General features: G+C 41.3%; 1 protein-coding gene across 4 annotated transcripts in view; it reads left to right on the top strand.

The window, feature by feature from the left end:
• Window positions 1-959: 959 nt before the first annotated feature.
• asb4 (ankyrin repeat and SOCS box containing 4) overlaps window positions 960-27,428 on the top strand; it is a 91,332-nt gene continuing 64,863 nt past the window's right edge. For 2 of the 4 annotated variants that reach the window (XR_010017411.1, XR_010017410.1), the window contains exons 1-3: window positions 960-1,349; window positions 22,086-22,385; window positions 23,730-24,220. Coding sequence is in view for 2 of the 4 variants with exons in the window: in XM_063043815.1 (XP_062899885.1) it covers window positions 1,172-1,349; window positions 22,086-22,385; window positions 23,730-24,220; window positions 26,624-26,737 (1,083 nt within the window). In the remaining 2 variants the exon portion in view is untranslated. Of the gene's footprint in view, window positions 1,350-17,592; window positions 17,703-22,085; window positions 22,386-23,729; window positions 24,221-26,623; window positions 26,738-27,428 lie in introns of all 4 variants that reach the window. The other 2 variants (XM_063043817.1, XM_063043815.1) reach the window with 2 other exon arrangements.

Genomic DNA, 27,428 nt, shown 5'->3' with positions numbered 1-27,428 from the left:
CAACCTGCTGAGTTCCCCCATTTGATTGTTTTTTAAGCCTGAAGGTTGACTGGCTGAACCCAGGTCACTGTCAGGTTTCCAAATGTTTGAACTTCTGCTCTCAGTCTATCCACTATGGCATGCCAAAATTTCTCCTGGGGAGCTCATTAAGGATTAATTATGAACAACTACATTATGAGAAGGGTAGGCCACTCAGCCCTTCGACTTTGCACCAACATTCAGTAAGATGCCGGTAATATTAAAACTCTCTGTTCTTGCTGGCCCCGGGTTATCTTTCATCCCTTGTTTAAGAACCAATCTTCAACCTTTGTTCTGATTATTTAATTGAAGATTAGCTTCTTCGCATGTTCCAGGATGCCTGCAGAGACAGTGGCCTACTGAATTCTATCTCTGGTTGCTGTACATTGACAGTCACAAGCCTGCAAAAGTCTAGGCAGCCAAAAAGTTAATGAAACAAAATCTAAATCATTCCTTTGCTGCCACCATGGTATTAAAGTAGCATTACAATGTTTACATAACATGTTCAGAGGGAGCAGGATTTGTTAACAGAAAGGTGCAGTGAATGAGGTATTTTTACTTAACTTAAAAAGTAAGTGAAGCAAATTATCATAGGAGTATGGTTTTAAAATATATATTACTTTGTAATTATTAGAAAATCATCTACGCATCTTACGACTCTTGATGGCCCTGAACTCCTGCCTTGTCTGTTCGTAGCAGCAAAGTTCAAAGAATGCTGAGGCTGTTGAAGAGAAGAATATGTAGATACAGGAAACCCGAAACCAAGGGAGAAAACGCTGGAAATAGGCAGCAGCTGTTTCAGTTTGATGATCTATCGTCAAGAGTCCTGAAGCTGTCCTCAAGAACCCCTCATTTTAGGGGATGGAAACCCTGATTGCAACCAATGATCCCCATTGGACTTAACTATATGTCTGTCCCTATTTGCGAGATTTTGCATTAAGACCAGATGAGGACAAGGTTAGAAAATATGAAAAAGCTTGTGAATCTACGATAACATTTATAAAAGTCAGACTATAAATAGAAGTGCCCACATGATTGACTCATAAAATTACACTCGTTGTGCAGAAATGCCAAAGTGTTTGTGTTGCTAGTGTATTGCAAGCCCAATTTATTTAGCATTACCATAAGCAGCTAGACCTGCTTTGCTTTGAAAATGGAAAAAAAATGTTCTCGTGCCAACGATGCCAAAACACTCAAAGCAACATTTTTTCAGGCCTTATTGAATAATGATTATACAAATTTGAAGGAGATCTTGAGGCAGAAGAAGATAGATGTCGATACTGTTTTTGAAGTGGAAGATGAAGACATGGTTCTGGCATCTTATAAACAAGGTACAGTTCATAAGTCATAAGTTTGTGTGAAATAGAAATGCTAATAAACTGGATAAATTACGGTCTATCAAGCTGCATGGCCATTTTCAACTTATCAAACTCCAGTGTGAGAGAAGAATTTAAACCTTGCTGTTTCATTTAAAATAGATTTTGAGCAATTATTATTTGTCTTTGTTTAAGTAATATTATTAAACTTGTTCAAATACTGGCAAAGAATTATTTATTTATCTAAGGAGTAATACAGAGGACTCAATTGTTTTTGTGAATGGTTATGTTTTCTGTCAGCTTATTGTTTACAATAAAACTATCATATTGATACCTGTTTTGATGACTCACCAAATCTTCTGCAGGTTTAATTTGAAATCAGCAATCATGTTCATAAAACTATTGAAATATCAAACATCAAAGTGAATAATGGAAGGTTTGAGTAAACTAAACAAGTATGTAATTTACCAATACTTCTTATCCACAAAATGTATTTCTATAAAGTGTTTCAAGCAAGTTTGGTACCTCCTACACTGCTTCATGTCTTAAGACAAATAGGTCACTCTGGAAAGTAGTACTATGAATGTAAATCAAATTATGATATCCTAAAGATGTGAAAGATGCAATTTCAATGCCAGTCCTTTATTTAAAATTCAGAATTAACATGCACAGCTTTCATAGAAAGCTTCCTGAAATATCAAAGCCATCATCTCCACACAAGATGGAGAGCTCACTGGACTTTTAAAGATATGTGGATTGAGATGAGTGTGTTTGTTCACCAGGGCAACTCTTAAAATCAAATTCTAAAGCAGCCACATTCTTTGATAGTAGGCGCACCTGGTCTAGGGCTTGCATGGTGATTACCCAGACTAACACTGGACAGTCTCAGCTAGATCAGCTCACCCTTGGCCTTCTTGAGAAATCCAGTGCCAGAGAGAAGTGACAGGTGCAGCTCAATCCCTCCCTCGGCCTACCATGGGCTTCCATGCCTGGCTGCGCATGTGTGGAATCCCAGACTTCCTGATGTTTCAACATAGAGTCAGAGAGTTACACAGCACAGAGAACAGGTTGTTAGGCCCTACCATGTCCATGCCAACATTTTACCCATCCATGCTAGTTGTATTTGCCCATAATAGAACTATGCTAATGTTTGTGTCTCACGAAAGAGATAAAGGGCTGGAGAAGGGGGAATCTGATGGGAGAAGGGGGAAGACCATGGAAGAAAAGGAAGCAGGAGGAGCAGCAGAAGGAGGCAATGGGCAGGGAAGGAGATCAGCTGAGGCAAGGAAACAGGAATGGTGAAGGGGAGTGGGCAATTACTCTTAAGTTCGAGAAATCGATATTCATGCCGACAGATTGGAGGCTACCCAGACAGAATATAAGGTGTTGCTCCTCCAACCCTGAATGTAGCCTCTTTGCAGCAGTAAAGGAGGCCATGGATTGACATGTCAGTATAGGAATGGGAAGTAGAATTGAAATGGGTGGCCAACAAGAGATCCCATTTTTTTTCCGGCGGCTGGAGTGTAGATGCTTGGCACAGTGATCTCTCAATCTATGTCAGGTCTCATCAACATACATGAGGCAACACCCGGAGCACCAGGTACAGAAGATGACCCCAAAAGATTCACAGGTGAAGTCCCTCACCTGGAAAGACTCTTCTGGGCCCTGAATGGTAGTGAGGGAGATGGTGTAGGGGCAGGTATGTAGAAAGGTATCAGTGCTACATTGCCACAGCAACACCGCAATCTGTCATACTCAAAGGACCAGCTTTGTTGAATATCTACACATTGCGGGCTTAAAGGGGTTGACTGTGTATCTATTAATTTACTGTTGTTGGCAATCTTGTGGTAGGTGTTACTTCGGCTGACTGGTGATATAGTATTCACATGGAAATGTCTGAGCAGGATCATTTATAGGAATCATGTGAATCTCTAAATAGTGTGTTGCAAACTCCAGCTTTCAACGTGGAGGTATTCAGTGCCTCATTCTTCACAATATTCATATTTGTGAAGATCTGGACTGCAATCTATCATGTTCAAGACCCCTTTCAGACCTCATTACAGATGCTTACACAATCATAATCTTGTTCACTGTAGCAGAGTCCCTTGTGATGCCTTGCTGTGATATAAATACAGAGGCTTCACACTATGTAAAGGAGGCACTTTCTTCTAACTTTAACATTGTAGGTGATGTCCTGAAAAAATTTTAAACAAAGGATATAGAAATATACAGCACATTACAGGCCCTTCGGCCCACAATGTTGTGCCGACCATTTAACCTACTCTAGAAACTGCCTAGAATTTCCTGACCGCATAGCCCTCTATTTTTCTAAGCAATATCGAGCCAAGTTGGAAGCCCAGGCTAACCAGAGGATTGCCAGTAGACTATGGCAGGGTCTAAATGAGATCACTGGGCACAAAGAAAAGGCTGGGAATATCAATAACTGTGGCATTTCTCTTCCTGATGAACTTAACGTATTCTACGCAAGATTCGAACAGAAGAGGAGTGTCCCACTTCCTCTGGATGAACCGGACCTGGTGGCATCGAGATTCATCGTCACTGAGGAGGATGTTAGAAGGGCCTTCCTGAAGATAAATCCAAGGAAGGCGACGGGCCCAGATGGCATCCCGGGATGGATTCTCCGGGCCTGTGCAAGCGAGCTAGCTGGAGTGCTTGCTGACATCTTCAACTGCTCCTTGCTTCAGTCTAAGATCCCCTCATGTTTTAAGAAGGCAACAATAATCCCAGTGCCGAAGAAGAGCAAGGTGGCATGCCTGAATGACTATTGACCTGTGGCTCTGACATCAATTGCTATGAAGTGCTTCGAGAGATTGGTTATGGCACACATCAACCACAGCCTACCAGTCAACCTCGAAGTTTTGCAATTCGCCTACCAGAGCAACAGGTCAACGGCAGATGCCATCTCTCTGGCCCTATATTTCTCCTTAGAACACCTGGAGAATAAGGATGCATACGTAAGGCTCCTTTTCATTGACTACAGCTCTGCCTTTAATACCATCATTCCAAATAAACTGATTCCTAAGCTCCGGAACCTGGGCCTTCGCACTCAGATCTGCAGCTGGATCTTCAACAGACAGGACACAGGCTGTAAAAATAGGGGACAAGCTCTCCTCTACAATCACTCTGAGCACTGGTGCCCCACAAGGCTGTGTACTCAGCCCCCTGCTGTACTCACTGTACACCCATGATTGTGTAGCCAAGTTTCCATTGAACTTAATATATAAGTTTGCTGATGACACCACAATTGTAGGCCGAATCTCGGGTAATGATGAGTTTGAGTACAGAGAGGAAATTAAGAACCTGGTGGCATGGTGCGAAGACAATAACCTATCCCTCAACGTCAGCAAGATGAAGGAATTGGTTGTTGACTTCAAAAGGAGTAGCAGACCGTACAACCCCTTTTACATCGGTGGTGCGCAAGTGGAACAGGTCAAAAGCTTTAAGTTCCCCGGGGTCAATATCACAGATGACCTGACTTGGTCCAACCTAGCAGAGTCCACTGCCGAGAAGGCCCACCAGCACCTTTACTTCCTGAGAAAGCTAAAGAAATTTAGCCTGTCCCCTAAAACCCTCACTAATTTTTATAGATGCACCATAGAAAGCATTCTTCCAGGGTGTATCACAACCTGGTATGGAAGTTGTCCTGTCCAAGACCGGAAGAAGCTGCAGAAGATCATGAACACAGCGCAGCACATCACACAAACCAATCTTCCATCCTTGGACTCACTTTACACCACACGCTGTCGGAGCGGTGCTGCCAGGATAATCAAGGACACGACCCACCCAGCAAACACAATTTTCGTCCCTCTTCCCTCCGGGAGAAGGCTCAGGAGCTTGAAGACTCGTATGACCAGATTTGGGAACAGCTTCTTTCCAACTGTGATAAGACTGATGAACGGATCCTGACCCGGATCTGGGCCGTACCCTCCAACCATCTGGACCTGCCTCTTGGTTTTTTTTTGCACTACCTTACTTTCCCTTTTCTATTTTCTATTTATGATTTATAATTTAAATTTTTTAATATTTACTATCGCCTTATACTCCAGGGAGTGCAAAGCACAGAATCAAATATCGCTGTGATGATTGTACGTTCTAGTATCAATTGTTTGGCGACAATAAATTATAAAGTAAGCTCCATGTACCTATCCAAGAGTCTCTTTAAACAGTGGTCCTCAACTTCCAGGCCGCGGACTGATACCAGGCCGCAAAGCATGCAGGGGTGCAGCGGTAGCCAGAGCGCACCCAGCACATCTTTAAGAAAAAAGCCAAAATAAACAAGCTAATTAATTAGGTGCCACCCAGAAGCCAGTCTGGAACGGAGGAACAGAGGTGGAGAGGGTCAATAATTTTAAATTCTTCGGCATTAAGGATCGATGTTTCTCTCTCTGAAAAGTGTCAGAGGATCTGTCCTGGGACCAGCACGTAACTGTCATTACAAAGAAAGCACGGCAGCGCCTATATTTTATTAGAAGTTTGTGTAGAGTCAACATGTCACCTTGATCCTGACAGCCCTGTCTTTTCAGCCTGTCTGGACTGGCATTTAAATTGACCAAACAATGGAACAGCTAAAGGCTCCCGCACCCTGGAAAGAGGAGTGAACATTGCGTAGAGCAAGTGAAGTCGGCAATCGCCTCTGATCTGGGCCGACATTTACATGCCGGGTGGCACTTAATTAATTAGCTTGTTTATTTTGGCTTTTTTCATAAAGATGTGCTGGGTGTGCTCCGGTTAGCACTGCACCCTTGCCTGTTTCGCGGCCTGGAGGTTGGGGACCACTGTTTTAAAAGATCCTATTGTATCCGCTTCCACCACCGCCACTGGCAGTGCATTCCATGCACCCACCATTCTCTGTGTGAAAAACTTACCCCTGACATCCCCTCTGTACCTGCTTCCAAGCTCTTTAAAACTATGCCCCCTCATGTTAGTCATTTCAGCCTTGGGAAAAAGCCTCTGGCAATGCCTCTCATCATCTTATACAGCTATCAGGTCACCTCTCATCCTCCGTCACTCCAAGGAGAAAAGGCCAAGTACACTCAACCTATTCTCATAAGGTATGCCCTCCAATCCAGGCAACTTCCTTGTAAATCTCCTCTGCACCCTCTCTATAGTATCCACATCCTTCCTGTAGTGAGGTGACCAGAACTGAACACAGTACTCCAAGTGGGATTTGACCCAGGTCTTATATAGCTGTAACATTACCTCACAGCTCTTAAACTCAATCCCACGGTTGATGAATGCCAACACACCATATGCCTTCTCAACAACACTGTCAGCCTGTGCAGCAGCTTTGAGTGTCCTGTGGACACGGACCCCAAGATCTCTCAGATCCTCCACACTGCCAAGAGTCTTACCATTAATACTATATTCTGCTATCATATTTGACCTACCAAAATGAACCACCTCACACTTAACACACATAAAAGTTGCTGGTGAACGCAGCAGGCCAGGCAGCATCTCTAAGAAGAGGTACAGTCGACGTTTCGGGCTGAGACCCTTCGTCAAGCAACTTTTATGTGTTGCTTGAAATTCCAGCATCTGCAGATTTTCTCGTGTTTGCACCTCACAATTATCCGGGTTGAAGTCCATCTGCCACTGCTCAGCCCAGTTCTGCACTCTATCGATGTCCCGCTATAACCTCTGAAATCCCTCCAGACTATCCACAACACCCCCAACCTTTGTCATCAGCAAGCTTACTAATGTACCCTTCTACGTCTTCATCTAGGTCATTTATAAAAATCACAAAGAGGAAAGGCAACAGAACAGATCCCTGTGGAACACCACTGGTCACCAACCTCCATGCAGAATACAAACCATCTACAACCACTCTTTGCCTTCTGTGGGCAAGCCAATTCTGGATCCACAAAGCAAGGTCTCCTTGGATCTCACCCCTCCTTACTTTCTGAATGAGCCTTGGATGGGGGACCTTATCAAATGCCTTACTGAAATCCTTATACATTACATTTTGTGAATGTAACGGAATGAGGAGACTTGTAGTTGTGAAGGTGCAGATGATTACACCAAATCAGGTTCATTCAACTTCTTTGTGCAGTTTTACAGTAGATTGAATGAAATACAAGCAGAACCAGCTAAAGTCAGTACAGTGAATTTGGCTCAATAAATTGGAAAGTGGATATGGAATAAGAGGATTCATAGCTAAATGAGTGCCATGCTGTTCCCACTGAGGCCCTGCAACCACAAACAGGGCTAACAACACTGGTAGGGCAATATCAAAACAAGTAGAAGTTCAAAGCTTTGAAATTTATTACAAAAATCTTAAGGTTAAACATACTAAGACCATCTTCCAGTCTAATACTTCACTTAGAGACAATCTTCTGTTCCTGGGTTATTTGAAGCAAAATATAGCACATATCAGTGTTGTCCTGCTTCACTTACCCTCTGCGGTTCACTAAATGGCTTTTTTTAATAATATCTTGGATTGATTGATGCTGACCGAGTATAATATATAAATAGAGATGATAACTTACAAGCTGTCAGTGATAGTAAACCTAAGGATTTTGATGGCACTTAGAGAGATGGCGAATAAAAATATTGGAAAATATTCAGAAACCAGTTATATACCAGTTAATGTTGTTTTCGAGATAAAAGAGTGAGACAAAGGAAGAACGCTTAGAAACAAATTTTACCAGCACCCTGATTCAGGAAGGTCCTAAATTTATTCCTGTGATGTTCCCTGGATCTAAAAAATGGTGCATGTAGTTGAAAAATATTTTAATATTACAATTTACAAGATTATCCATTTATTCTGGTTTATTCTTGTCCGTTTGTACAGTTTGGTTCTGCAAAGGAATAGGCACAGAATTCCCCACAATCATTGTGGTTGAGAAAAAGGCAAAGATCTGGAGTCACCAGTGACCTTTAGTTCCCACTGGAATGTAGGTGTTGAAAGTCTGTACAGTGATTGAAGTGATACCTAGATGTCCAGCCTACATCCCTGAAAATGAACTTCTGTTATACATTTGTTTGCTTGGCTTTTTCTGTCTTTCTAAAAAATAATTAAAATAGTCCTACTCCAGTCTGAGGGAACTGTAATAAAGTTCCCCAGCTGTCACTGATAAAATTTTGGAAGAGATGTAAGATTGTGAAATATTGCAGCAGCTATGAACAGATATGTGAGATTGACATTCCCCAGCCCTTTGGTACAATCTCCAGGTTGGAAGTTCTTCAGAAAAGTTGTTGGAACCTCACCTGTTTCGTTCCTAAATGTTGTGAACATTCTTGAGTAAATAACATCAAAACATGAAGACCTTAATTTTTACCAATTTTTTTTTGTCACTCGAGGCCAATGAAATGGTTGCTCAACAACCACGTTTCATCAGATGCAGTTTTCTAAGTGTGGGGAATGTTTGGAAGGTGTGCAAGGGAGTGGCTACATGGGTCATATATCTGTAATAAACAGTGCAAATATTTTATACAGCTCATAGAATCCATCTTCAGTTGTATCAATACACAGAACATATACTGTAACAGTATACCACAGGAACAGGCTCTTTGCCCCATTATGTCTGCAACAACCATGATGGCTACTTAATAATCACATCTGCATGTACATGGTCTCTGCCCCTGTACTCCATTCCTGTTCATGTGTCTGTCTAAATGCTTTTAAATGCTGCCTATGTGGCTACTTCTACCACCTCCTCAACCAATGTATTCCAGATACCTTCCACTGTGTCAAAAAACTTGCCTCACACATATCCTTAAAACTTTTTCCCCTCTAAACTTAACACTACACCCTCTAGTACAGGGGCTCCCAACGTTTTTTGTGCAATGGACCCCTATCATTAACCGCAAAGTCTATGGACACAAAGTTGGGAACCCCTGCTTGAATATTTGACAGTTCCAGCCTGAGATTATCTACCTTATCTCATAATTATAAAACCATGCGACACAGGAGCAGAATTAGGTCATTCAGCTCATCGAGTCTGCTCTGTCATTCCATCATGGCTGATCCTGGATCACATTCAACCCCATACACCTGTGTTCCCTTTGATGCCCTGACCAATCAAGAAACTAACAACTTCCACCTTAAATATACCCATGGACTTGTCCTCCACCGCAGTCTGTGGCAGAACATTCCACAGATTCACCACTCTCTGGCTAAAAAATTCCTCCTTACCTCTGTTCTAAAGGGTCACCCCTCAGTTTTGAGGCTGTGCTCTCTAGTTCTGAATACCCCCTCCATAGGAAATATCCTCTCCACATCTAGTCCTTTCTACATTTGGTGGGTTTCAATGAGATCCCCCACATTCTTCTAAATTCGAGTGAGTACAGGCCCAAAGCTGCCAAGTGCTCCTCATATGTTAACCCCTTCATTCCCGTAATCATCCTTGTGAACCTCCTCTGGACTCTCTCCAACGAAAGCTCATCCTTTCTGAGATATGGGGCCCAAAATTGTTGACAATACTCCAAGTGAGGCCAAACTAGTGTCTTATAAGGCTTCAGCATTATCTCCTTGCTTTTATATTCTATTCCCCTTGATATAAATACCAACATTGCATTTACCTTCTTTATCACAGACTCAACCTTTAAATTAACCTTTAGGAAGTCTTGCCCGAGGACTCCTAAGTCCCTCTGCACCTTTGATGTTTGAACCTTCTCCCCATTTAGATAATAGTCTGCACTATTGTTCCTTTTACCAAAATGCATTATTGTACATTTTCCAACACTGTATTCCATCAGCCACCTTTTTGCCCATTCTTCCAGTTTACCTGTCCTGCTGCAATCATATTGCTTCCACAGCACTACTACCCCTCCACCTATCTTCGTACTTTGCCACAAACCATCAATTCCATTATCCAAATCACTGACAAACAATGTGAAAAACAGCAGTCCCAATACTGACCCCTGAAGAACACCACTAGCTACTGGCAGCCAACCAGAAGAGGCCCCTTTTTTTCCCCACTCACTGCCTCCTGCCTGTCAGCCATTCCTCTATCCATGCCAGTATGCCAGTACACCAGTACATTTCCTGTAACACCACAGGATTTTATCTTGTTAAGTAGCCTCATGTTTGGCAAGTATCAAATGCCTATTGAAAATCCAAGTAAATGATATCCACTGCCTTTACTTTACATCCCTGCTGCTTACTTCCTCAGAAAACTGTGACAGATTTGTCAGGCAAGATTTCCCTTTGCAGAACCCTTGCTGACTGACTTATTTCATCATTAGTCTCCAAATACCCTGAAACCTCATCCTTAATAATGGACTCCAACACTTTCCCAACCACTGAGGTTAGGTTAACTGGCCTATAATTTCCTTTCTGTTGCCTTCCTCCCTTCTTAAAGAGTGGAGTGGTATTTACATATATCAAGTCCTATCCAGTCTCCCCGTAGCCTTTGGTGCTCCGGAAAAACAACCCCAAATTCATCCAACCTCTTCAATTATAAAAATAAACCATCACAAATAGAAAAACAGGTAGTAAAAGATTTAACAATTAATCATAGTCATACTTTATTGATCCCTGGGGAAATTGGTTTTCGTTACAGTTGCACCATAAATAATTAAATAGTAATAAAACCATAAATAATTAAACAGTAATATGTAAATTATGCCAGGAAATAAGTCCAGGACCAGCCTATTGGCTCAGGGTGCCTGACCCTCCAAAGGAGGAGTTGTAAAGTTTGATGGCCACAGGCAGGAATGACTTCCTATGACGCTCTGTGCTGCATCTCGGTGGAATGAGTCTCTGGCTGAATTTAAACCTGTGCCCACCCAGTACATTATGTAGTGGATGGGAGACATTGTCCAAGATGGCATGCAACTTGGACAGCATCCTCTTTTCAGACACCACCGTGAGAGAGTCCAGTTCCATCCCCACAACATCACTGGCCTTATGAATGAGTTTGTTGATTCTGTTGGTGTCTGCTACCCTCAGCCTGCTGCCCCAGCACACAACAGCAACCATGATAGCACTGGCCACCACAGACTCATAGAACATCCTTAGCATTATATAAAGCGGAAAAGGAAGCTAAAGTAAACATGGAACACTTGTAAGGAGAGAAAGAGGAATTAATATCAAGTAATGATGAACTGGTTGACACCTTGAATGACCATTTTGTGTTGGTGTTTACAGTGGAGAACACAACTCACTTGCCAAAAAAGTATGCTATGGATGCAATGGGAGGTGAGGAGCTCAAAACAATCTCCGTTACTAAAGAGGTAGCGATAAGCAAATTAGTGGGCCTAAAGGTTGACATGTCTTTTGGTCCTGATGGGATGCATATCAGGGTACTGAAAGAAATAACAGAAGTTATAACAGTCATTTGTGATCAATTCCTAAAATTCTTTGTACTTTGGACAGTGAAGAAAGGTTGGAAAATAGCAAATGTCATGGCACTGCTTAAAAAGGATGTATGCAAAAGGCAAGTAACTATAAGCCAGTTATACCCAGGAAAACATAAGAGGTCCAGGTAAGACCTCTGGAAAGCCACCTCACATGGGAAGTGGAAATTGTGAACCAAACTTGAACCACAGAAGGATGCTCAACAGCTTTGGCAGGGTTTGAATACTTTCACCTGCTACAAAGTGAAACCAAGCGACAATGTGACAACAAGGCTTAGCTTCCAGATCAGCTCAATGTCTTTTATGCTCACTTTGGCTGACAAAATGTAGAGGCACTTTCACAAACTCCTGCAGCTCCTGATGACCCCGCGATTTCAGTCCCTGATGCTGATGCTCGGGCATCCTTCAGGAGGGAAAACACACTGAAAGCACCTGACTCAGATTACGTACCTGGCCAAGTACTGAAAAACTCTGCTAATCAACTGGAGTGCTTACAGACATCTTGAACCCCTTGCTTCAGCAGTCTGAGATATCCACCTGCTCCAAGCAGGCTTCAATCATACCCAAGAAGAACATGGTAGCCTGCCTCAGTGGTTATCGCTCAGTAGCACTTACGTCGACTGTGATGATGTGCTTTGAGAAGTTGGTGATGAAGCATATCAACTCCTGCCTGACGAGTGACTTGGATCCACTCCAATTTGCCTAATGTCACAACCGGTTAACAGCAGATGCCATTTCATTGGCTCTTCACTCAGCCCTGGAACATCTCAACAGTGAAGATGCATACATCAGGATGCTTTTCTTTGACTACAGTTCTGCATTCAATACTATTATCCTCTAGAAACTGATCAATAAGCTTCAAGACTTAGGTCTCGATACTTCTTTGTATCTGGATCCTCGATTTCCTCACTTGCAGTCCCCAGTCAGTAGAGATTGACAAAAACAACTCCTCCACAATCACCATCAGCACAGTTGCACCACAAGACTGTGTGTTTAGCCCCCCTGATCTACTCACTTTATATTTACTGCTGTGAAGCTAAGCACAGCTCCAATGCCATACTTAAATTTGCTGATGACATCACTGTTATTGGTTGAATCAAAGGTGGTGACAGTTGGCACAGAGGAGGCAGATTGAAAATCTGGTTGAATGGTACCACAACAAACTCTCACTCAACATCAGCAAAACAAAAGAGCTGATTATAATAATTATTGACTACAGGAGGAAGAAACCGAAGGTCTATGAGCAAGTCATCATTAGGGGAGCAGAGGTGGAGAGAATCAGTAGCTTCAATTCGTTATCAGTGGATCTGTCCTGGGGCCAGCACATCAGTCCCACTACAAAGAACACACGTCAGTGTCTCTACTTTCTTAGAAACTTGCGTAGATTTGTCACCTAAAACTTAAACAAGCTACTATAGATGCACAGTGGAGAGTGTTATGTACTGGCATAATGACATATGCCATTCACATACCTTTACATATAACTCATAGTGAATTATGTAAATATATTTACAATATCACTCCAATATAACTGAACTATTGAATGCACTTACATTCCTCCCTGCTTAGCTATAAACTCCAACTCAACATAGAATGCATCTCAATTCCAAAAAATATGTTGTTATATATTTACTGTGCATACAACTACTATATATGTAACAATCTTCAGACAAGTGTACCTAGGACTCGATAGTAGAAATTAATGAAGAAGATTTATTCGGGGAATAACACAGGGAATAGTCAAACTAGGAGTTCACTTACTGAGAACTTAAGCACACAGAATGGTAGTGCATACAGAACTTGAATCCAGGTCTCACGATAAGCACTGGCCCAGAATAACCTTAAATAGAATGTAAAACCCATGAAACCCATGTGGGTCGAAACCAAAAACTAATCACTTAAAACAGGAAGCCTAGGGAAACTGTATTTACATAACGAGCATCACAAAAAACTGATAAAAGTAATCATTAAGCCACTCTAATAAATGACACTCAGGTGTGTGAAGACCTGCCACTACCCAGCGCCCCTCACTGGTCTGAAGAGTTCATTGCAGGACCCCAGCCCCACCGAAGACCAGCACCTGATGGCTCAGGGCGATCAGGATACCTGTTATGAAAGTTCAGGATTAATTGAGGATCCAGGATGTCCTGAAAGTGAACCCAGCATCTTTCCTCCAGGCCATAGTCTACCCAGTCTTTGAGATAGTATATCTTGTGATGAACACAAAGAGAGTCTAGTAGACGCCTATCTGTGTAAACCTGTTGTCCAAAGACAAAACAAGGGAGAGTAGCCTTGGGCACAGGGTCCAAGGGACTGGAACGTACAGGCTTAGAGTGAGAGACATGAAAGGTGAGATGGATATGCAAGGCTCTGGGTAATTGCAAGCGAGATGACAGTTGATCAATTTTTCAGAGAACGTTAAAAGGACCAACGTATTTGGGAGCCAGTTTCCGAGATTCCACCCACATGGGCAGGTCCTGGGTAGAAAGTCAAACCTGACTGGACAGAATGAAGCACCTGGTTGCCTTCAAGAATGAGTCTGTTGCTGCTGTCAATGAGTTCACCATTAAAGTCAATCTTGCCTTAGACCAGCTCTGCTTGCATCTCTCAACCAATTCATCAACGGCAGGGACATCCACCTCAGACTCCTGCTCCGGAAATAGCGGGAGACTGTAGCCAAACTGACATATGTAAGGGGACATCCCAATAGAGGAGTGAAAAAAGTTACTGTGTGCGAATTTTGTCCAAGTAAGATGGTCACTCCATGTAGTCAGATTTCCTAAGACCAGACGCCTTAGAGATTGCTCCAAAATCTGATTCACTCTTTCTGTCTGCCCATTCATTTGCTGGTGGGATCCAGAGGATAAAGTGATCAGAACAACTGTTAGGAGACAAAAGGCCTTCCAGAATTTAGAAATGAAATGTGGGCTACAGTCGGAGACAATATCCCGTGGGAAGCTATGAATTTGGAATATATTTTGCATCATCAGCATGGCTGTCTCTACCGTCGTGCGTAGTTTGGGGAGAGGAACAAAGTGACAGGCCTTCGAGAGCTGAGAATAATGACAGTATTCTCTTGGGCTGGAGGAAGACCAGTGATAAAATCCATTGAAATTTGCAACCAGGGACAAGTGGGAATAGGAAGTGGCTGTAAAAGCCCTTGGAGTGGTCTACTGGATTCCTTATTCCGTGAACACACATCGCATGCTGAGACGTAGCCTTTGGCACCTCTGGTCATGCCCAACACCAGAACCACTTCTTTATAAACTCCAGAGAATGTGAAACTCTTGGGTTACCCCCAATTCAATACCATCGTGGGGAACACCTCAGGGACGAGGATACAATCGGGTGGCTCATTGCTGGCACTGGCATTATGTTGTTCCTGAAGCCACCAGCCTTGAATTGAGGAGAATAGTCTTTAGGACTTCCCCCTTATCTGGCATTTCATACTGCCTAGAAAGAGCATCCAGTTTCTGATTCTTGGAATGTAATGATAAAATTAAATCTATGGAAGAACAATGCCAGCGTGCCTGCTGGTAGTTCAGTCTCTTGGCATCCTGTATATTAGCTAGGTTCTTATGATTGGTCCAAACTAAAGAGGGGTGTTTGGCTCCCTCCAGCCAATGGCTCCATTCTTTAAGAGCCAGCTTGATGGCAAGCAACTCCCTGTTGCTTATCTCATAGTTCATCTTGGTGAGAGGGATGGCTGGAGAAGAAGGCACACAAGTGATATTTTGGTTCGGAATGTTGTTGCTCACTTCTATTGTATGCATGATTTGTGCCCTTACCTTTTCTTTTCTCTGCACATCGGATGTTGGTCTTTATTTTATTTTTTAATTAGGCTCTTTCAGGTTCCTTGCTTTGTGACTGCCCGTAAGCAAACAAATCTCAAGGTTGTATAACTTATACATTCTTTGATAATAAATGTACTTTGAAAGGCCCAGTGGACTTTTCAGTGAGGTTATTAAGTGGAGCTGCAATTGCGTTGAGACCTGCCGCTACCCAGCATCCTTCACTGGGCAAAGGCTATAGGGTGTTTACTTCTATTACGCATAACGTGCAACATGACCACATCTATACCATAAGGTGAGGCGTCACAGTAAGCTTCACTGGCAGTGCGGATCATAATGTGTGAGTACAGTGTCTGATGTCACTATTTCCTTTACCTTCTTGAAAACCACCTCACACTGCATTGTCCATTGCGATTGCTTCCCAATCTGTAGTAATGAGTTCAAAGGGTGGAGCACAGTAGCCAGGTTTGGCAGGAACCTGTTATAATAATTGACAAATCCAAAAAGACATCCATAGGCTTTGGATCATTCATCACTGCTTGAATTTTCTCAGCACACGTGTAATTCTTGTGCATCAATGGTGTGACCACAATAAGTGTTTCTCGGTTTAAAGAATTTGTTACCTTGTGCTCTGAGCCCATAATCTTCTAAACTTTTTAACACTGTCTTAAGATTTTGGAGATGCTCCTTGTTATCCTCATTGGTAACAAAGATGTCATCCAGGTAACACTGAGCGCCTGGGCAGCCGTGCAGCATCTAGTCCATAGCTTTCTGCCAGAGTGCAGGTGCAGGCGCTACTTCAAAAATAAACCTACAACAGCAATATAGTAATTGTGGAATTACTGAAATAGCCAAGCCAGTGTCCAATTTCATTTTAATTAATTGTTCACTCTGGTGTAGGCCATATAACTTGTCTCTTCTTCTGTTCCCCACTCTAGCCCCTTACCTTTTCTCGCCTGACTATCAGCTACCCCTGGGTCCCCTCCTTCTTCCCTTTCTCATATGTTTCACTCTCCTATCATATTCCTTCCCTCCTGGCTTCACCTATCTCCTTCTAGCTATCCCCCTTTTCATTCTGTCGTCTTTCCCCTTCCTTTCCAGTCCCGAAATAGTGTTTCAGCCCAAAATGTTGGCCATTTATGCATTTCCATACATGCTACTTGACCTGCTGAGTTCCTCCAAAAATTTTTTGTGCATTGCTTTGGATTTCCAGCATCTGCTGAAACTCTCATGTTTATGATTAACTTGTCTCTTGCTAGCTTTCATATTGTAAATCTTAAGGCTACTTAGTCCTGTGACATGCTCATCATTGTCAGATTTAATCAACAGAATGCAGATTAGAACACTTCTTGAAACTGCAATTTGACTTTTTAAATCTTCTTTTCTTCCCTGTGCAGTCCATTTATTTTTGTCTGCCCAATATGATCTTTGGATGCCTCCTACTTTAGCGCATTTTCTGATAGTTTTGCCTTTAAACCATACAGTCTGGAGTACTATATGTGAACCCCTGCCACAACAGCAACACAACCTGCTCAGCCGGACAGATATCTACTTACATTGCAATTTTGTTCACACTCACCTTCATTCCAGACAGCAACTGAATCGTGTCTCTGTCTGCTATTTCTATTGATACAGCAATTACAACTGCTCTTTTAAATGTGAGTGTGCTTCAGTTAGGAGCCATTTTTGAATGCTTTCTTGGAAGATTTCACAAACTAAATGATCTCTCAGTGCATCATTAAGCCCATCACTAAACTGACAATGCTCTGTCAATTTCTGCAATTCAGCTATGTAAGCTGAAATGGACTCCCCTTCCTTTTGATTCTGCTCATGAAACCTAAAATGTTCTGCAGTCAACAGTGGCTTTGGCTCTAAATATTCTTGCATTACGTTCATGATATTGACAAATCTCATTTAGGCTGGTTTGTTTGGAGCAGTTAAACTTCTAAGTAAACTGTATACATGTCCATCCAATGCACTCAGCAACACTGGCATTCGCTTTTCATTGGCTATTTCATTTGCTTCAAAATACTGCTCAATTTGTTCCATATACATCATCCAGTTATGTGTTGTGTAATTGAATGCATCTGTCTTTCCTGTGTAGCCAGCCATTGTGCTTTTTTAAAACTTATTTTTCTTATCACCAGGTACTTACTGTGGCCGAACTCATTACTTGTTAATTTCATCCATTTTTTGCCTTTTTTTAACATGAATATCTCTCTCCACTTCCGAGGAAAAACCTGCTGTGCTTTAACAGGTACGTAGGTAGTCATCTCAAGTTCACTTTGAAATTTTCTCATCACCTTCCTAATCCAGAAACTAATTGAGAGAAAACTGCAGGAGGCAGGATATTTGTCTACTTAGTTTTTCTCCCCCTTTTTCAGTGAGGCTCTCATAACATGGTGGTGTAATGTCATTTGCCATTAATGTACTTCTTACATATTGCCCATAATGAATTATGTAAACAAGCAAAGAATGCTTAATCAAACCACATTTACAACATTACTCAAATATTACGGAAATATTGAATATCCTGACTGGCTGCATTACCACCTGGTATGGAAATACAAATGCCTGGGAATGGAAAAGTCTACTAAAAGTGAAGGATACAGCCCAGTCGATCACAGGTAAAGCCCTCCTCAATAGTGAGATTGCTACAAGGAGTGCTGCCACAAGAAAGCAGCATCCATCATCAAGGACCCCACCTTCCAGGGCATGCTCTCTTCTCACTGTCAGGCTCCTGAACCAGAGTGGACAAATTCACTCACCTCAACACTGAACCGATTCCATAACCTATGGGCTCACTTTCAAGAATTCTACAAGTCATGATCACAGCATTGTTTATTTATTGTATTTGCAGAGTTTATCTCATTTTGCACATTGGTTGTTTGTCTGTCTGTCTTTGTGCGCAGTTTTTTATGGATTTTTGTAGATTGCATAGTATTTCTTTGTTCTACTGTGAATGCCTGCAAGAAAATTAATCTCAGGGTAGTATATGGTGACATACTTTGATAATAAATTTATTTTGGTTTCTTAGGGTTGTTGTAGTCGGGGGTGGTAATGAAGACAAGTTCCCACTAGCTATTAAATGCTCCCAATAGTGTGCACCTCAAATAGTTCTGACAATCAAGTCCATTTTCTGGATAGAGGGGAATAGGTGGAAGGTGTATACTTGCCTTTCCAGAAGGCATTCAATAAGGTGTCACATAAAGGATTTCAAAGTTCAAAGTAAATTTATTATTCAAGTACATATATGTCACCATGTACAATCCTGAGATTCATTTTCTTGCAGGCATAGTTAATAAATTCAAGAAACACAAAAGAATCAATGATAGGCCACGCCCAACAGGCCAGACAAATAATCAAAGTACAAAAGACAACGAAATGTGCAAATACAGAAGAGAAAGTAAAATAATAATAATAATAATAAATAAATAAGCGGTAAATATCGACAACATGAGATGAAAACTACATGAAAGGAGTTTGAAAGTGAGTGAATAGGCACTTTTATACTTTATTGCCACCAAACAATTGATACTGGAACATATAAGCATCACAGTGATATTTGATTCAGTGCTTCGTGCTCCCTGGAGTAAAAATCGATAGTAAATATTATGTAATGGAAACAGTTCAGTGATGGGGCAAGTAAAGTTGTCCTTTCTGCTTTAAGAGCCTGATGATTTATCCATAAGTTAAAGATGCACGGAGTGGGGTTAATGTATTAGCATGGATATGGGATGGTTAACTAATAGAAAGCAAAAGGTTGTGATATATGGGTGTTTCTTTGGGTGGCAGCCAGTAGTGAGCATAGCACTGCAAGGGTTGGTGCTGGGCCTGCAGTTATTCACAATATACATTGATGATTTGGAAGAGGGGACGAATGTAGTGTATCTATATTTGTTAATGACACTAAATTGTGCGAGAAAGCAAATTGTGCAGAAAGGGCAGAGAGAGAGAGTTAGGCAAAGTGAGTGGGCAAGGATCTGGCAGTTCGAGTGCAATTTTGGTAAATATGAGGTCATTCTCTTTGGAAGAGAAAATAGATGATCAGATTATTTCAATGGTGAAAGATTGCAGTACGTTGTCGTACAGAGGGAAATGGAAGAGCTTGTGCTTGAATCACAAAAATTTGGTTCACAGGTGCAACAGGTTATCAAGGTGGCACATGGAATGTTTGTCTTCATTGCTAGAGGGATTGAGAGCAGGGAGGTTATGCTGTAACTATACAGGGTACTGGTGAGGCCACTTCTGGAGTACTGCATGCAGTTCTGGTCTCTTTACTTGAGGAAAGGCGATTCCTGAGGTGAGGTGCTGAGCCAATGAGGAGAGACTTAATCTGGGACTATCCCTGCTGGAATTCAGAAAAATGAGAAGGGATCTTATAGAAAAAAATAAAATTATAAAAGATATTGGATAAGATAGAGGCAGGAAAGTTGTTTCCCTTACTGAGTGGAAGTACCAGGAGACATAACCTCAAGATTTGGGAGAATAGATTTAGGACAGAGATGAGGAGAAACTGATTTTCTCAAAGAGTAGTAAATCTGTGGAATTACCCCATCCAGGGAAGCAGTAAGGCTACCTCATTAAGTATATTTAAGACAGTTAGATAGATTTTTTGCATTGTAGGGGAATTTAGGGTTATGGGAAAAAGGCAAGTAGGTGGAGTTGAGTCCACAGACAGGTAAGCCACGATCTTATTGAATGATAGGCAGACTTAATGGGAAGATAGCTCTTATTTCTTAAATTTTATGTTCCTATAGCTAATACTCTCTAATCTAGTCGATGTCCTAGTGCCTGGATTGGATCCTGGTATGTCTTCCTTCCTCAGTAAAGTCATTACATATTAATAGCTTTTAGGTAATGCAGCATTTCTCGTTAACCAATTCTTGCCACAAATATTGTTTCTATCACTTCAATGAGTGATACTCTAGATATGTGCAGAACAATAGACAAATAGATATGTTTTGTAAAATGTAATCAGATGTTTCATTTGCCTTCTAAGTTAATCTTGAGGCTGATGATGAATGGCCTGCTGAGTGAAAAAGGCCTGTGTTTGATTTCTTTTAATGAGGCGGGCCACTGGATGCTGACTGCAACAAAGTATTGGCATAGTAAAGTCTTGATCCAATAGCAAGATTGAATACAACTGGAGACAAGCTCTGCTGCACAACCCTAAGATGCATACGTGTTCATTTATCTACTTGTGTTCGACACAGAGCAACAATCTACATAAATGTGTGCACACACGCATGACCAAACCCTCTATCATAATTCATTTCCCTCACCAATTTCCTCTAATGGCCCATTACCTCAGCCTGCTCTATCTAACCACTCAGTCCTTCAGTAAACCCCTCTACCTTGCTACGCTCTCATCTGATCACTGTTCTCTCACCCCCATCCCCTTCCTTTCTCCATTTTGCTGTACTGCACTCTCCCTGAGCAGCCGGAAAGCATGCACTTACTTTAACCCTAGGCTCGAGTTGGTGCTGTCCCTGATCACCAGGCCAGAAAGAGCCATTTTCCTGTTGTGCACTGAGTTGTTAGCCCTTCATCTGGGCCACAGCTGATGATGCTAGAAGGAAATTCAAATGTGAGTCAGTGGATATCTGTTTTCATTGTAAGACAGTAGAACTTATGAGTAATTCTGTAAGCAGTATTTAAAAGGAATACAGAACAGAAAATGCTGAAGAAACTTAACAGGCTGGACAGCATCTGCAGAGAAGGAAATGGGGGTAATATTTCAAGTCAGTGACTTTTGATTAGAAGTAGCAAAAGTTAGAAAATGAACATGCTCCCATTTGCAGAGAGGAGGTGAAGAGAACAAAGAGAATGCATGAAAAGAGTAAAAGAAGCTCAAAGTCAAAGTTGAGCTGATTGTCATATGTGCACACACATGTCTGCACAGGTGCAATGAAAAACTCGCTCGCAGCAGCACCACAGACACTTTGCATCAGTGTTCACAAGTACAACAAATTTAAATGACTGAATGTCAAATTGATGTTGGTGCCAGTGGAAGGACCATAGTGAAGACTTGTTATTGCAGCAGATCTTTCTGGCGCTGTCTCAAAATAAGGAGCAAGCAAGCCAGACAAGACAGAAAAGAGGAGGAACGTTTCACTCAAAGGAGGTGAATCTTAATAATTTTCTACCCTGGAAGGCTCAGTCACTGATCATATTTAAAACAGAGATCAACAGATTTCTGGCTATTAAAGGAATCAATGGACACAGGAAGAGACAGCAGGAAAATAATGTTTGTTGTCAGCCATGATTTTGTTGAATGGTGAATTAAGGTTGGGGGGGCTGAATGACATTCCTCTGGTCCCATTTTGTATGTTCTTTGTTCTTACTTCCAACATCAGTTTTTTTTTAAATTTCCAATTACTGCATCTATAAGGAAAGTTTGGATAGGCAGAGGCAAATTTTAATGGGAAGGTCCTGCTCCCTTTGCAGAAATGTCAGCGGTCAAGTGGCACAAATTTAAAGTGACTGGCAAGAGTATTAGATGGAAGAAGAGGACTAGCCTGCTTTGTGTACCAACGTTAATTCTTAAACTCATTGGTTTAAAACATTGATATCCCTGTTAGAATGCTCGAAAATAATTTTGTGTTCCAACTTGTGACAGTTCTTTCTCTTTTTCCAGGTTACTGGCTGCCAAGTTATAAACTAGGGACATCCTGGGCAGCCGGGTTGCACTTAGCAGTGATGCTCGGTAACCTGGAGAGTATCACAGTGTTACTAAATAATGATGCTGGCATAGACTATCAACCAAATGGGAAAACGCCTTTACACGTTGCCTGTGAGGTGAACAACAGGGACTGTGTTAGTATGCTATTACACCATGGAGCTAAAGTAAACTCATACTCAATGAGTGGACATACGCCGTTACATTTGTGTAAAACCAAGACATCAATCTCGTGTGCAAAACTGCTGATCTGGAATGGTGAGCTGCACAGAATGACATCCTTATGACATCAAAAAATATGCAAATATACTTGTAATTGCAACAAAATAAAATGTATAGTAGCTAACACACTGTAAGGTTATTACAAATTTACTTTTAGGTCCCATAGTCCATGTAGTTATCATCTAGGTTTCAGTAGGTGAATGAGTCATTAAGTGATATACGTCAGTGATTTCCACTGATCCAAATTACTGCTGAGTATTCTTCACTACCTGCTTACCAGTGTCATACCTAGCAGCAAGTAAAAAATACAGGTAATTGTGCCAGAATCAAATAATTGTATACAAGTTATATGTTAACTGTGGTATTCAATACAAAACAGTGATAGTTTATAAATACGTACAGTATATACTAAGTAGTATGTAAAAGGAATAGAGAAGCAAGAGACTGCAAATACTGGAGTCTGATGCAATAAATAATCTGTAGAGGATCTTGGCTGGGCAGCATTTATGGAGTGAGCGGAAACTTTCAATGTTTCATGTTGAAACCCCGCAATGTGACCCCACATCCTAAAAGGAGCACTTCTTCTTCAGTAAGCTCAGTCCAGATATTTTTTTTTAATCTCCCTTATAGAATTTAACAGCGTTTTTCTTTAGGAAATAAACTTAATATTATGAAAAAAAGTGGATTAGAGCAATTGAGTTATAGTCATTGAGCACAAAAAATCAACATGGTGGACCACGTTGCCAAAAGACCATAAGACATGCCAATCATCAAATATACTTATCTGTTAGGTAGCTCCAGTCCATAACATTCATATAGATTCTCAGCTAGACACTTCCTAAATGCTGCGAAGGTCACTGCCCCACTGCTGTCTCCCATTCCAAATTCCAGTCATCATTCTTCCCTATGAAGTCTCTAAACCTCCTACTCCTAAAATATGGGAATAAAGTGAATACTTCCAAAACAGCAGTGCATGGTAAATGTATTTGAATTCTTTGGGAAGTAGCACTACTAGTAGAGAGGGACTAGCTGCCACCAACTCACTGCTGCAGCCACTGGCAAACAGAAACAAAACACAAGAACTCAATATAAAGAGAACGGCAAATGCACTGAATTTGAAACAGAAAGTAGAAACACAATATTGTTCAGACAGCGAACAAAAATAGCAGGGGCAGATTAGTCCAGACCTTGTGGTTATTGAAGGGTTTTGCCTTTCATTTCACCTTACATTTGCTGGATTATTTGAGGAGTACTTCCAGAGTGTCCTCTTTTACTCAAGGAATCAAATCCATTTGTGATGCTGTGATTTCATCAGTTGCTTTTGCAAGGCACAAATGCTTTGTAGATGAAAGGCAATCTCTCACACTTTATTTTCAACAGGCGCGAAGTTAAATGCACAGGCTGAAAATGATTACAAAGAAACACCATTGCACACAGCTGTACGATTTGGTGTACCTGAACTTGTGGCCCTTTATGTTGACCACGGAGCCGATGTTAACAGTGTCAACATCTATGCGGAAACCCCACTCATTACAGCTATTTACTGGGCACTAGACATGAAAGAACAGAAATACAGCGAGAACCACCATCTGATCTGTAGAATGCTAATTGACTACGGAGCTTCTGTCAATGCACAAGAACGGGATTATAAAACTCCACTTCATAAAGCTGCATGGAATTGCGACCACTTACTTATACAGATGTTGTTAGAATCAGGTGCTTTTGTTCGGTCAATGGACGTTAATGGCTGCGCCCCCCTGCAGTACCTGTTGAAGGTCACGGCAGTGCGACCCGCAGCAAAACCGGAAGTTTGCTACCAACTGTTACTGAACCATGGAGCTGCAAGGATTTATCCGCCGCACTTTCACAAGGTAGGATTGCAAGCTGGGAGTTAGATATTCAACATATTGATAATGTTACTATTCTTACTACCAATTAAGTTATTATTGCACACTTTAACAGAATTTGGTGTTTATGTTATGAAAAAGATTCTTTTAATGTGTTCGTAGGATATGCCTTTGACTCAAAAGTCTTCAGTCATGTAAGTTCTCCATTCTGGCAGTAAAAAAAAGGAAAGGGGTCATATTCCCTGAATAGTGAGAGACTGCAGAGGTCTGAGATACAGAGCTCAGAAATGCAGTGGATGAGGGCATCCTGGTGCATGATTTGCAAGAAATTGGTGTGCAGGTATAGCAAACAATCTAAAACCTGTTATTCATTATTACTTGGGGGAATTAATTACAAAAGCGAGCAAATTTGGCTTCATCTTTACAGACATTGGTGAGACCACAGATAGATACCGTGTACAGAGTCCTTATTTGAAGAAAAGTGCCAAAACACTAGAAGTCTGGAATACATTTACTGGACGAACATCTGGAGCGACAGGTAGCTTCATGAGGAGCAGTTTGGCAGCCTAGATTTGTATCTACTGGAGTTTTGAAGAGTGAGGGGTATCGGTACTGAAGCATATGGGACCATGAGACTTTATGATAGGATGGATGCCTTTTTTTCTTGTGGGAGAACCTAGAACTAAGTTGGAGCCATTTTTAAGAATAAAGTGTCATACAATTAAGATTGGAATGAAGTGATTTCTCTTTATCTCAGAGAAATGCAAGTCTTTGGAACTCTCTTTTTTGAAGGGAAAAGGGAAGAGAAGGACATAGATACTTGATAAGCCAGGGGAAGAATGGGAATTCAGCCGGTATCTTATTAAATCATGGAGCAGGCAAGTGGCCCACTCCAGCTCCTAATTCAATGCACGTACCACGTTTTCATTTTTCTGTCTGTTTCTAATAGGCCAATCCATTTACTAACATGGCTAATAAAAGAATCTCATTTACTGTGGCATCACTAAGATATCTGCCATTCCTGGGTGCATACTGGCTTTTTTTTTTGGTTTTGATTGGAATAAAAATTGTCGAAATTTTCAAGATTGTATTTTATAATAAATTCAAAAGTACTGAGCATTATTGAAAGCTACTGTCACCTGGTCCTGGGAAATTTGCAAACTAACTCATTAAAAAAAACAAATTGAAGAAGCAGGTTAATTGGTCATAATCTTCCATTCCTCAACATTGTTGCATTACAATAGAAGGACTACCCATCACTGTATCCTTGATTCTGCCTTAGTATGTTCCCTGATCTAAGCTTACACTATCTATTTGCCTGAATAAAAGCAATGCCAGCAACTCCCAAGAACCTTAACAACATCCAGCACAAAGCAGCCCATTTGACTGGCACGCCATCAAACCCTCTAAACGTGTATTCCTTCTATGGACAGTATACCCTAGCTGTAACATTGACTCTATACCCTCCCCCACCGCCCCTAAATACTAGTGGTGGGATCTAAAAGACATTATTGCCTTTAAATATCAAGGATAGCTGATTAAATTCCTTTTTTTTTTCTGGATATGATCATTGCCTGATAAGTTGCAAGTAACTTGGCACCATCTCAAATAGGTACTGTAGATAAATATGCAGGTTGCACTGTCAAAATCTCCCAAATCTGCGATACCTACCTCTACGAAGGACAGTGTGTAGGTGCATGGGATACAACCACCTATAGGTGCCTGTCCTGTCACAAGTTATCCAGATTTGGACGTGTATTGTTGGACTTTATTGTCACTGTGCCTGCATCCTGTAGTTCCTGTCCAGCAGCATGGCAGGAGTAATTATACCAAAAGAACAGCAGTGGTTCAAAAAGGTGCCTCACCAGCAACTTTTCAGTATAATTAGGAAAATTAATATACAAAAAAGACGCACATTCTCTCTCTCTACCACTATTCCTCTCCCATCCATTCCTTTACATCACACCTTCTCTCTCCCATTCGCCCATCCTCTCTCTTTTTCTCTCTCTCTCTCTCTCTATTGCACTTACACTCTTCTTTCTCTCCAACTCGCACTCACACATTTTTCTCAGCCCTCTCTCACTTCTATCCCTTTCCCTTTTCCACTCTTGTCCTCCTTCCCCTTCCCATCTCACGCAAATTGAAAGACCATAGCCGATGATTGGCAATAAGGACATCACTCCCACAAATCAGGCCAGAGGGCCGGTGAGAGTCCTGCAGGGCAGGCCTCTGGCTCTCTTATGGTCCAGGAGGGTCAGGGGACTGTCCCAGATTACTCTCATTCAGTGCCAGTGGTATTCTGCATAAGAATAAACCATATATTGGTGTAATTTTAGATAACTGTTCAGTCAACTTTATGTATCAGAGGTTTGGATTTATTCTTCATAAAATTAAACCAAAGGCTGACTGAAACTACGTTGTGTTTAGGTTCTACAGTCATGCTGTACCTGTCCAAAGGCAGTTGAAGTCATGATCAATTCCTATGAATCTATTCAATCTACAGCAAAATGGAGAACAGTTATACCTGATGATGTTTTAGAGGTAATTCTGTTTGTCTTCTGCTTCCTTCTAAAAATTCAACAGTTAATAAGGACAGTGGATTAGGAGTGATGGTTTCTACAAATAGTCAACATCAAACTTAACATAAATAAATTAAAGGAGTCAATTTAAATTCATGAATGGACTCAGCATTATACGGGTGCTGAATATAAAGCCCTGGAGGAAAACATTGCCTTCTGCTATGATGCTTCTCACTGTGTCTTGGGATTGGGTGAAACTGGGGCAAATTTATGCTGCATTGCATGAGCTTTTGCTGCAGGTTGCTCACTAGTGTCAATTAAGTGAAAATCAACATCATATTAAAATCACTGGGCATGAGCTCAGCAAATAGGAAAATACCACTTTTTAAATCACAAGACTATAGAAAATTCATGATGTAGGATGATGACACCCAAGTTGTCATGAATGTGCCAAATTAGAAAGAGCTACCCAATTCAAACCTGTCTTCCAATCCTTGTTTCATAATTTTGCAAGTCATGAGTTTTCAGTGTATAACAAAGTTTTTTTTTTCATCTGGTGAGTGTTTCTGCCTCTACCATTCTTTCAAGCAATGGGCTCCCGATCCATAACATGCTTGGATGAAAATAATTTTCTTCATCTTCCCTTTAATCCTTTTATCTATCACTTTACACCTATGCCCCTTGACATCCAAGGAAATACATCATTCCTCTTT

Source organism: Mobula hypostoma, chromosome 3, assembly GCF_963921235.1.
Source record: "Mobula hypostoma chromosome 3, sMobHyp1.1, whole genome shotgun sequence".
Taxonomy (NCBI): domain Eukaryota; kingdom Metazoa; phylum Chordata; class Chondrichthyes; order Myliobatiformes; family Myliobatidae; genus Mobula; species Mobula hypostoma.
Note: the sequence above shows the minus strand (reverse complement) of the source record. Positions and strands in the feature narration are given on the sequence as shown.